The sequence below is a fragment of the Doryrhamphus excisus genome, chromosome 2 (genome assembly GCF_030265055.1).
Source record: "Doryrhamphus excisus isolate RoL2022-K1 chromosome 2, RoL_Dexc_1.0, whole genome shotgun sequence".
In the NCBI taxonomy this organism is placed as follows: domain Eukaryota; kingdom Metazoa; phylum Chordata; class Actinopteri; order Syngnathiformes; family Syngnathidae; genus Doryrhamphus; species Doryrhamphus excisus.
The window spans coordinates 4,684,215-4,696,980 of NC_080467.1; the positions used below are offsets into that span (position 1 = coordinate 4,684,215).

At 40.0% G+C, this 12,766-nt stretch overlaps 1 protein-coding gene across 3 annotated transcripts in view; it reads right to left on the reverse strand.

Annotated features, from left to right (window-relative positions):
• LOC131120071 (spectrin beta chain, non-erythrocytic 1-like) overlaps positions 1–12,766 on the reverse strand; it is a 57,267-nt gene continuing 44,501 nt past the window's right edge. The window contains exons 33-42 of one of the 3 annotated variants that reach the window (XM_058065147.1): positions 11,562–11,719; positions 11,107–11,245; positions 10,850–10,934; positions 8,628–8,824; positions 8,434–8,531; positions 8,295–8,349; positions 2,919–3,118; positions 2,669–2,842; positions 2,452–2,494; positions 1–1,364 (exon numbers count right to left, since the gene is read on the reverse strand). In XM_058065147.1, the coding sequence (XP_057921130.1) occupies positions 1,140–1,364; positions 2,452–2,494; positions 2,669–2,842; positions 2,919–3,118; positions 8,295–8,349; positions 8,434–8,531; positions 8,628–8,824; positions 10,850–10,934; positions 11,107–11,245; positions 11,562–11,719 (1,374 nt within the window). In that variant the 3' untranslated portion in view covers positions 1–1,139. The remainder of the gene's footprint in view (positions 1,365–2,451; positions 2,495–2,668; positions 2,843–2,918; positions 3,119–8,294; positions 8,350–8,433; positions 8,532–8,627; positions 8,825–10,849; positions 10,935–11,106; positions 11,246–11,561; positions 11,720–12,766) is intronic. The other 2 variants (XM_058065146.1, XM_058065148.1) reach the window with 2 other exon arrangements.

Consider the following 12,766-nt stretch of genomic DNA (forward strand, 5'->3'; position numbering starts at 1 on the left):
AAGCATTTTATTGGCTTTTTTGCACGAATGTAACAGACAGAGAGAAGATAGGGGGGGAGAAAGGCGGAAGGGGAGGAGTCTACAGGTGCAGGTCCAATCAGCAGTGACCCTCACGTCCCCGTCACACCCACCCACCCCCTGTGGCTTTATTGATTGTGTGCGGTTACTATGGTTACAGTGAGAGAAAAAGAGAGAGAGAGCACTAGGCTTTGCTGAGAGAGAAAAAAAAAAGAAATGTGGAGTTGTGGGAATCAAACGCACCCAAACAAAGGCTCACTCTCATTGGCTGTTTTAGTTTTCCATGCGGAGGCTCTTCTAGCAGAGAAGCTGGACGTGGACCAACACAAGAAAGCTAACAAAAGCAACCGAAAAGAAACAGGAGTGCTGCACAAGCAAGCCACCACCGGAGCAACATAGTGTTCTAAGGACCTTCTACCACGTGAGTGACGAGAAGAAAAGAAGGCCAAGCATACATGTGGAAGAGGACATTCTTACTAGTGGACTTCCTTTCCCTCCATCAAGCAGATTAGTAGCACTAAGAATACGTGAGATTATTTCTTATACACAACTTGTACATACGCCTCAAGGCTCGCCGCCGCCCCCTAGCGCCCGCAACAGGAAGTAGCGACAACTTCCTCAAAGAACAGCGGTGAGAGGCGACCACACCCGAAGGCAGCTTTTGGGCCGGAAGCTGTGGGCGGGGGGGGGGGCGAGGAGAAGAGACGGGATAAAGCGAGGGGAAACACGAATCGAGGCGCAAAAGAGGCGAACGACGTCACAACCGCCTCAGCTCGCCGAAGCCGGACCGAACCGAACCGGGATTGGACTCTTGTTAGGCACAGAGTGGAGAGTTTTGTCTAGAGCTGGCAGGCTGGAGTCGAGGAGGAACGAGGAGGGACAAGGAGCGACAAGAAGGAACAAGGAGGAACCGGGAAGCCGAGGGAGCGTCCGGATGTTTAAAGGTTAAAGTGTAGAAGTTACATGAGACCGACGTTGTTATTGGAGCTGTGTCGTGTTGCTATGGTAACAGCCCTCATGAAACCTTTCATCGTGGAGCGTTCACGAGGGACGAGCCCAATCAGCACCAGGGAGGAGGAGGAGTAGGAGTAGGAGGAGCTAGGAGGAGGAGGAAGGAGCGTCTACTTCTTCTTGCTGAACAGACTGAAGCGTTTCTCTTTGTCTTTCTCTCGCTTGCCGGGACTCGACTCGGCCGCCGGCGCTGCCGCGGTCGCCGTGGCCACGGAGGCCGGCAGCGTCTGAGCGCGTGCGGCGGGCGCCGGCGTGCTATGGCTGCTGGGCGTCACCTCGGACTTCTCGCCCAAGATGGCCGCCGAGATGATGGAGATCCACGAGTTCATCTCCTCCTGCGGGGTGAGCGGACAAACGTAAAAAAAAAAGTCATGATGGCGTATGGAAGTCATGTGACTGATGGACACGTTTGGACTGAGAAGTCTACCTGACCTCATGGTTTTACGTTGTCATGGAAACAAACTTCAAAATTCACCACAAATGCCTGGAAATTATGTATTTCAAATATTTTAAAAAATGGTATCATTCATTTATTTATTTTTCTTAATTTTCTCAATTTTTTTTATATAGTTATATATATTTTTTATTATTTAATTTGTTTATTTCTAATTTATGTTAAAGTATACTTGTATATGCATTGAAATGCATTGCATCACAACACACACCATTCATAAACTTTTTATTGTCCTCTTTTCATATATAGTTTTTAATGATATATTTTAACATTTCTAATATTTTAAATTTATTTATTTAGTTTATTATTTGTTTATATATTATTATTTTTAAAATATTTAAAATATTATTGTATATAATATTTATATATATATTTAAATAATATTTTAAATAATATTTAAAATATTATTTTTAAGTTTTATATATAATTTTTTTTATTTTATTATGAACGTTACCTTTTAATATTAAAATTTGTATTATTTTTTCATGTAGTCACATTTTTTATGATTTTATTATTTTGTAACATGCATTAAAATATATTTATCTATATTCAAATGTTGTGATTTTCGAAAATGTTTATATTAAAGACACTTTACATTTTTATTTTATTATGAAAACTTCATTTTTTAACTTGTTTTTTTTCATAGTTACATATTTATTATTTATCAATATATATTAATACTATAATACTTTTTATAATACTTAAAAAATATATATTTTAGCTCATTTTATATTTATTTATATGCATTGTAATTGTATATCTACTTTTAAACTTAAAGCTAGTAATAAACAATCAATTTTATTCTTATTAATGAATAACCATTTAAAAATAAATGTATTTAGAATATAGAATAGAATATCCAATACTTGTATCCAAGTACAACAGTCTACTGGTGCTATGTATTACTGTACTATGTACGACTAATACTATGTAATACTATGTATACTGTAGTAGTAGAGTATACGTACGTCATCTTTGGCTTGGAAGAGATACTCGTTGCCGTCAGTGACTCTGTGGAGAAGAAAAGACTTCATCATTCCTTCATTCATCCCTTTGTTTTTCCCTCCTTCCTTCGTGTTCGTTCGTTTCCATTCACTCATCCGTTCATCCATCAATGGACGGATTGATTGACAGGTGGAGCTGATGCGGTGAAGGCGTGCGAGTGCGTGATGCGTTCAGACTGACTTGAGTTTGAAGACGTGTTTCTTCTTCTTGTAGTCGAGCGCCACCTCGCAGACGGCGTCCTTGAGGCTGACGGGGATCTCGCTGTGGTACGGGATGCCCTGGCTGGCGCTCTTCTGGTCCTTGTAGAAGCCCATCTCCTGCTGATTGATCACGCAGTAGACGTGGTGCCACGACCTGCAACACGGGACACGCCCCCCCCCCTTGCCGTCAACGCCGCCTCCAGACCAGAAGGAGTTCTTCTCCACCTTACCTGCTGGACGCCTTCTTGTTGTGGCCCTCCCACTCGTGTTTGCGGTGCAGGAAGCCCTCCAGCTGCGACGTGGCCCCCTCCTGCTGACTCTTGGCCGGCAGGGTCGCCGCTTGGCCGCCCTTGCCCTTGCGAGATGCCCCGGGAGACCCCGTTGGACTGGGCTCCGACACGCCGTTCACCACCTCGCCTCCTTCGCCGTCCTGGAAACACAGCAGGGTCAGAGCAATGTGGGCGGACTCACAGGTGCATTTGGTTCTTGGAGCGGCGGCATGCAGAGCAGAAAAAAACAGCGTTGCCATGGAAACACATTCTACAACCTTCTGGGATGTCACACCGCTTTCCGTGACATCACATCGAGAGTTATGGAGCTTGTAGGAAGGAGAAGGAGAAGAAGAAGCAAGGAAAAGACAAAAGAAGGAGGGAGAAGAAAGAAGAGGTAGAAAGAAGAAAAATAGAAGTGGAAACAACAACAAGAAGAAAGAAAAAGAGAATGACAAGAAGGATGAAAGGATAAGGAGAGGAAGAAAGAAGAACAAAAAGGAAGAAGAAAGAAGAAGGGGAAGAAAGAAAAAGGGGAAACAAGAAGAAAAGGAAAATAAGATAGAGGAGGAGAAGGAAGAAGAAGAGGCAGAAAGAAAAAGAGGAAAAGGAAAAGAAGATAGAGGAGGAGGAGAAGGAAGAAGAAAGAAGAGGAAGAAAGAAAAATAAGAAACAAGAAGAAAAGGAAAAGATGGAGGAGAAGGAGGAGGAGGGAGAAGATAGAAGAAGAGGCAGAAGGAAAAAGAAGAAACAAGAAGAAAAGGAAAAGAAGATGGAGGAGGAGAAGGAAGAAGAAGAGGCAGAAAGAAAAAAGAAACAAGAAGAAAAGGAAAAGAAGACGGAGGAGGAGAGGGAAGAAGAAGAGGCAGAAAGACAAAAAAAACAAGAAAAAGAAAAGATGGAGGAGAAGAAGAAGGAAAAAGGAAGAAGAAGAGGCAGAAAGAAAAAGCAAGAAGAAAAGGAAAAGAAGATAGAGGAGAAGGAAGAAGAAGAGGCAGAAAGAAAAAGAAAAGGAAACAAGAAGCTAGAGGAGGAGGATAAGGAAGAAGAAAGAAGAAGAGGCAGAAAGAAAAAGAAAAGGAAACAAGAAGCTAGAGGAGGAGGATAAGGAAGAAGAAAGAAGAAGAGGCAGAAAGAAAAAGAAAAGGAAACAAGAAGCTAGAGGAGGAGGATAAGGAAGAAGAAAGAAGAAGAGGCAGAAAGAAAAAGAAAAGGAAACAAGAAGCTAGAGGAGGAGGATAAAGAAGAAGAAAGAAGAAGAGGCAGAAAGAAAGCAGACAATGAGGAGGAGGAAGAAGAAGAAAAGGAGGAAGGAAGCAGGAGGCGGTCATGCATCGCTGGCATGCAAGAAGGTTTAAGTGCCAAACAACAGACGCCAAACAATGATGGCGAGCATTGCTTGTCACATGTTACTGTTGCTGAGTTATGATTGGTGGTCATTGTCCAAGAAGAGATTTGCAACGTGATCACACCACGCCCACGCCAAGCCCACGCCAAAGGATGCTTATTACCCCGTTAACCAGCTGTTGGGGGAGGGGGGGAGGGCCGGACCAGGGAGGGAGGCGGAGCCAATCCTGATGGGAGCGCCTGACCTGAGAGCTTTAATGTGGAGCGGCGTGGACGCCACAGTAGTGGACCGACTTTTAGTGCCTTATTTGACATTCTCATCATGATTATCAGTAGAGGGTGGGGGGGGGGGGCACTGAAGAAATCAGTGGGCGTGTAAAAATGACATGAAATAGAAGCAGACCACATGATGACATGTACTGATATTTCATATATGCTGTATACTTCACATATTCTGTATACTTCAGATGTACTGTATACTCTATTCATCCCACTGTGTTCCCCTGGTGGTCTCCGCTCATAAACACTATGCTCTATGCTCTTCTCAACGAGCAGCGGGTCTGGTTAAGAGCCCTCACAGGAAGCCCCCCCGTCTTGTTTATGACACTGATAAACAAAAAACGTTTATCTGTCATTCCAAATCGCATCTATTTATTATTTTGTGTTTATATTTATTTACTTAATAGCCCTCGGCACGTTCCCAAAAATAACTTTTAAAGAAGAACATGACAAATATAACTTATATCAAAAATAAGCAATCATTTTACAGGCAAAAAGTAAATAAAGGTTAAAGAATTCAATTAAATAAAGGTAAAAGTTCTAATGTTATGAGAAACAATCTCATTTTAGTAGCATCAAGCTGAAATAGGAAAGTAATATTATGAGAAAAAAGTTGAAATGGAAAAAAATTGCAGTAAAAAAGCTGTGATTTTTGGGAAAATATAGTCAAATATTTTTAAAAAGAGTAAAAAAAAAAAGGGGGGGGGATTTTAAAGACTAAAGTCATAATAATTTTGGTAACAAACAAATATTAAAGAAAGATGTTTTTCTTTTTAAAGCCGTAATGTTATGATTTTTTTTTAATTATGTTGTGGGAAACATAACGTTATGAGAACAAACCTCCAAATATTATTTGAATAAAGTCATAATAAGGCAATTGAAAGACTTCATAATTGAATTCATAGAATGAATTAAATTCATGTCATTAAAAATCCATAACTACATGAAAACTACTAAAAGTTCAAAATAATGAAAAAAAATTACATGTGATTTTATGTGAATAAATTTAAAATATTAAGAGAAAAAAGTCCAGAGTGAAAAAAAGGCTCAGTTTTACAAAAATATATAAGGAAAAATAATGTCATTTTAGTAGCATAGAGTTGAAATATTCAAGCGAAAATATGTTTAAAAAAGGTGGGATAATGTAATTAACAAGTTTGAATTTTTGTGAAAAAGTTAATAATTTGGAGTAAATTCATAATATTCCGATAAGAAAATGAACGAATGATATGATGACATCATTACCTTACACCACTGACACTAATAGATTCCCATTGGAAAACACTCATTTCTTATGTAGCCTATAGAAACCAATGGCATTAAAAAAAGACAAAAAAATCAGATGAACACACAAAGTGAAGGTGACTGTGGTTGAGGTACACACACACACACACACACACACACACACACACAGGTGAAGGTGACTATGGTACAGGTACATACACACACAGGTGAAGGTGACTATGGTTGAGGTATACACACACAAGTGAATGTGACTATGGTACAGGTACACACACACACACACACACACACACACACACACACACACACACACACACACACACACACACACACGAAGGTGACTATGGTTGAGGTATACACACACACACAGGTGAAGGTGACTATGGTACAGGTACACACACACAGGAAAGGGTGGCTGTGGTTGAGGTACAGGTTTATTGTGTTAGTGACATGTGGACATGCAAACAAGAAAAGAACCTGTAAAACATAACAAAGGTATCATAAGACAACATGGCGTGGGGGTGGGGGGGGGGGTGGGGGGGTCGATACACATAGACACATGAACACATAAGGTGTGGTATGAATATGGAGATGATGATGATGATGAAATCCCATTTAGGAATGCTTGTGTACAACATGAAGTGATAGGAATGAAATATGAGCTCCATATTAACCCTAACCCATATAAACTAACCCTAACGCTAACCCATATTAACTAACCCTAACCCATATTCCTCCATATGAAAGCTAAAGAAACCCTAGCAATGTCTTGGCTTTTATTGCTGCTGAGAATGATGAGGAGTGAGTGAAATGAGGAAAGGCGTCAGGTGTTGGTGTTCCATAGAGTGACTTTGAAGAGGAGAACGTAAACCAGCAGACACATTAAGAGCTGAGGGGACAGCAAGAGGGGGCGGTCAGGCTGGGGGATGGAGGGAGGGAGGAAGGAAGGAAGGAAGGAAAAGACAAATGAGGGAAGGAACGGATGTGTGTATGTATGTGTGTGTGTGTGTTTTGGAGTCCCATAAACAACATGTTAAATGGAAACAATAACCATAAAAGCTACCCCCCCCCCCATTGTAATGAGTATGAGTACAAATATAGCACCATCTTTACTTTACCAGCCTAATCAGGGATCAATAAAGCTTCCATTTCTAAAGGAATTACAGTAAAGACTAGTTAGCAGGAGAACACATGACAACCTGGGGGGGGAGGGGGGGGACAATTGCCCTTTGGACGCTTGGGGTTCAAACCTAGCGGGTATGATGTCATACATCTGCATATACAACCATGTATCAAGTGCTTATGACAACGTATGAGGGTGTATAGCGTGTCCATGAGAATGTATGAGGGTGTATAGCATGTCTATGAGAATGTATGAGGCTGTACAAAGTGTTTGAGAATGCATGAGAATGAATAACGTGTTTATGAGAATGTATGAGGGTGTCTGTAAAGTGTTAATGAGAATGTATAGAGCATTTATGAGAATGTATGAAGTCTTTATGAGAATGTATGAGGGTGTATGGAGTATTTATGAGAATGTATGAGGGTGTCTAGAGTGTTTAGGAGAATGTATGAAGGTGTACATGAGAATGTATGAGGGTGTACAGAGTGTTAGTGAGAATGTATGAGGGTGTGTAAAGTGTTTATGAGAATGTATGAGAATGTATGAGAGAGTATGGAGTGTTTATGCGAATATTTGAGAATGTATGAGAATGTATGAGTGTGTCTCGAGTGTTTATGAGCATGTATATGAGAATGTATGAGGGTGTACATGAGAATGTATGAGGGTGTACAGAGTGTTAATGAGAATGTACGAGGGTGTGTAAAGTGTTTGAGAATATTTGAGGATGTATGAGAATGTATGAGGGTGTCTAGAGTGTTTATGAGCATGTATCAGGATGTATATGAGAATGTTCATGAGGGTGTACATGAGAGTGTATGAGGGTGTACAAAGTGTTAATGAGAATGTATGACGGTGTGTAAAGTGTTTATGAGAATGTATGAGGGTGTATAGAGTGTTTATGAGAATATTCATGAGGGTGTACATGAGAATGTATGAGGGTGTACAAAGTGTTAATGAGAATGTATGACGGTGTGTAAAGTGTTTATGAGAATGTATGAGAATGTATGAGGGTGTATAGAGTGTTTATGAGAATATTTGAGGATGTACATGAGAATGTGTGAGGGTGTACATCGTGTTAATGAGAATGTATGAGGGTGTGTAAAGTGTTTATGATAATATTTGAGGATGTATATGAGCACGTATGAGGGTGTATATGAGCACGTATGAGGGTGTATATGAGCATGTATGAGGGTGTATATGAGCACGTATGAGGGTGTATAGAGTGTATAGGATAAGGTATGAGTAAGGGGCGTGTCTGTAGTGAAGAATCAGGGGGGGGCGGTCCTGCGTCCCTGCAGAGTGCTGCTGTATTTCTGGTAGGCGGGTGAGCGGTGGTGGTAACTAACCCTGGCAGAGTCGTGGTCAGACGTCAGGCCGTTGTGACTCGGCTGCTCCCCCTCCCTGTAAAGACACAAAGCGCACCCATGGGGACCAGCGGCAACAGCGTGGCGTCATCACGACGCTTCCATCTTCGCCATCACTCACCCGTGCTGTGCGGCGCCGTGGGAAGGCGGCGCCTCAACGAGTGGTTGGTTCTTTCTCTCCTCCTCCTCTTGCCTTCTTCGCACTTCCAGTAATTCCATCTGAACACAAACGCAACACATGTTGCACTTTCCTCTATGTGTGTGTGTGTGTGTGTGTGTGTGTGTGTGTGTGTGTGTGTGTGCGGTGGAGCTCACCGTGGTCAACCTCTCCAGCGCGGCAAAGCGTTCCTCCCAGGTCGCGGCGGATTTCTCGAAGGCCTCGTGGCGTTTGATGAGCTTCTCCACCTCATCCACGCTCTGGCCCATCTCCCTGCTGGACAAGTACGACTCCTGACCCAGAAGCCACGCCTCGGCCACGCCTGCATCGCGCGAGAACTGGTGCACCTCCAAAACTGTACACACATTGAACCGTGTCAACACACACACGCGTGGCGAGCCGAGTGTGCTGACTTCATGCTGTGGCTTATGAAAAGTGTTTACATTCTCATAAACACTTGTTTGCATTCATAAACAAGTGTTTACATTCTCATAAACACTTGTTTGCATTCATAAACAAGTGTTTACATTCTCATAAACACTTTATACAGAATGTATGTTTTTAGAGTGTTAATGAGAATGTATAAAGCATTTATGAGAATGTATGAAGTGTTTATGAGAATGTATAAGGGTGTATGAAGTGTTTAGAAGAATGTATGAGGGTGTATGGAGTATTTATGAGAATGTATGAGGGTGTACAAAGTGTTAATGAGAATGTATGAGGGTGTATGGGGTGTTTATGAGAATGTATGAGGTTGTATGAAGTGTTTAGAAGAATGTATGGGGGTGTATGGAGTGTTTATGAGAATGTATGAGGGTGTCTAGAGTGTTTATGAGCATGTATGAGGATGTATATGAGAATGTATGAGGGTGTACAGAGTATTAATGAGAATGTATTTGGGTGTACAAAGTGTTAATGAGAATGTATGAGGGTGTACAAAGTGTTGATGAGAATGTATGAGGATGTATGAGGGTGTCTAGAGTGTTTATGAGCATGTATGAGGATGTATATGAGAATGTATGAGGGTGTACAGAGTATTAATGAGAATGTATTTGGGTGTACAAAGTGTTAATGAGAATGTATGCGGGTGTACAAAGTGTTGATGAGAATGTATGAGGGTGTATGGGGTGTTTATGAGAATGTATGAGGTTGTATGGGGTGTTTAGGAGAATGTATGAGGTTGTATGAAGTGTTTAGAAGAATGTATGGGGGTGTATGGAGTGTTTATGAGAATGTATGAGGTTGTATGAAGTGTTTAGAAGAATGTGTGAGGGTGTATGGAGTATTTATGAGAATGTATGAGGGTGTCTAGAGTGTTTATGAGCATGTATGAGGATGTATATGAGAATGTATGAGGGTGTACAGAGTGTTAATGAGAATGTATGTGGGTGTACAAAGTGTTAATGAGAATGTATGAGGGTGTACAAAGTGTTGATGAGAATGTATGAGGGTGTATGGGGTGTTTATGAGAATGTATGAGGTTGTATGAAGTGTTTAGAAGAATGTATGGGGGTGTATGGAGTGTTTATGAGAATGTATGAAGGTGTATGAAGTGTTTAGAGGAATGTATGAGGGTGTATGGAGTATTTATGAGAATGTATGAGGATGTATATGAGAATGTATGAGGGTGTACAGAGTATTAATGAGAATGTATTTGGGTGTACAAAGTGTTAATGAGAATGTATGAGGGTGTACAAAGTGTTAATGAGAATGTATGAGGGTGTATGGGGTGTTTATGAGAATGTATGAGGTTGTATGAAGTGTTTAGAAGAATGTATGGGGGTGTATGGAGTGTTTATGAGAATGTATGAGGTTGTATGAAGTGTTTAGAAGAATGTGTGAGGGTGTATGGAGTATTTATGAGAATGTATGAGGGTGTCTAGAGTGTTTATGAGCATGTATGAGGATGTATATGAGAATGTATGAGGGTGTACAGAGTGTTAATGAGAATGTATTTGGGTGTACAAAGTGTTAATGAGAATGTATGAGGGTGTACAAAGTGTGAATGAGAATGTATGAGGGTGTATGGGGTGTTTATGAGAATGTATGAGGTTGTATGAAGTGTTTAGAAGAATGTATGAGGGTGTATGGAGTATTTATGAGAATGTATGAGGATGTATATGAGAATGTATGAGGGTGTACAGAGTGTTAATGAGAATGTATGAGGGTGTACAGAGTGTTAATGAGAATGTATTTGGGTGTACAAAGTGTTTATGAGAATGTATGAGGGTGTATGAAGTGTTTATGAGAATGTATGAGGGTGTATGGAGTGTTTATGAGAATGTATGAGGGTGTATGAAGTGTTTAGAAGAATGTATGGAGTATTTATGAGCATGTATGAGGATGTATATGAGAACGTCGACTTCATGCTGTGACTTACCCAGTCTAAGCCACTCCCATCGGTCCTCCCACTTGTCAATCATCTCTTTCCTCTTATCCGTCAACTGCAGCAACTTTTCTTTAATCTGAAAAGAAAGAACAACAAGCAGTCAAATATCAACTCATTTCACGTTCCACTGCTGTAATGTACACTAACAACCAGCAGAGGTCGCCATTGATTCGGGTTGACTACCGGGAAGGAAAAAAGCAACAGTGACTTAAAAGAGAACATCCGCTGCTCCATTTACTGTCCATCACCTCCTCAGATGCGTAGTGCTTCCTGGCCAGGAGGGATTTCCCCAGCTCGATGCAGGCGGTGAAGCTGTCGTTGCGGGCGTCGATCTCCGCCTTGATGCCCTGATGGTTGTTCATCAGCAGCTCCACCGACGACACGTCACTGCACAGCCCATGTACAAAGTTATTAACATTATTAATGCTGGAGAAGAAGTACAAGCAGAAGCAGGAGAAAGTGAAAGAAGACGAGGAGGGAAAGGGGATGAGGATGAGAAGCAGAACACAAAGGAGGAGATAACAAAGAAGAAGAAGAAGGATAAAAGAAGAAGATGGAAACAAAAGAGGATGTAAAGGAGAACAACAAGATGGAGAACAACAAGCTGAAGCAGGAGAAGCACAAGGAATAAAGAGAAGAACCAAGAGAAGAAGAAACCCAAGAAAATGAAGAACAAGGAGGAGGAGAAGAAGAGGAAGCGTACCGCGGCTTCTCCTGAGCCTCGATGAGGCGGATGACGTCCTCCATCCACAACATCAGGTCTCGCACCATGCTGAAGAAACGGAATTTGTCTCCCGTGTCCACCAGCTTCACACGGCGGCCCTCCACCGCCTCCAGAAGATTCTTCCAGGCCTCCAGAACCTGAAGCAGAACACACACACACGTGGATTTAGGATTTGGTCTCTAAGCTGGTAGTGACTGATCCACTCTCTTCTCAACACACAATCTGTTAGCTACTGCAGGGGAGTCCAACGTGCCGCCCGGGGGCCTTTTCTGGTCCGTGGCTGTTTGAAATATATCATTCTTAAGATATCAGTCGGAAAGAAAACTAAAGGAACAACAACAACAACAGCAAAACTGGAAAAATCAGCTGTAATAAAAATATCAAAAATATGAAATGAAAAATGCTAATTGTACAAAAATACCATCGTATGGTGAGGAATAATTGTTGAAAAAGTTGAAATATTAACACTGGATATTTTTTTAACGACATTCGTATTATCTAAAACAAAAAAAAATAAATAAAGTTGTAATTTTTGGAAAATTTCGTTGCGAAAAAAGTTGGAACATTTTGGGAACAAAGTCAAAATGTGAAGAGAAAAAAGTTGGATTTAATAACAAAAAAGTTCTTTTTGGAATATTAGTTATAATTTATATTATTTTATATATTATATATATTATTACTATATTGTAATTATATTATTATTTATAATATAACTTACTTAGATTAATTATTTAATTAATAATAAATTAATTATTTATATCATTATTTATAATATAAATTGTCATTTTAATAGTGAAATATGAAAGAAAATTCATAACAAAAAAGGATATTTTTGGAATATTAGTTATAATTTATATTATTTTATATATTATATAATTTATATTATATAGATATTATTATTTGCATTAATTATTTAATTAATAATTATTTATTTATAATATAAATTATGTCATTTTAATAGTGAAATATGAAAGAAAATTCTGTTTTTTTTCAGCAGTCATAATATTATGACAAATAAATGTGTCATTTTGGGAATAAGGTATTGGTACCAATAATTATTGGACATCCCTAAAAAAAACATAATTTTATTGCATAAAGTTGAACTTTTTTTTAAAAGTTGTAATGTGAAAAAAAAAGCTCAGGTCACAGAAAAAGTTATAATGTTACAAGAATGAAGAAGAAAA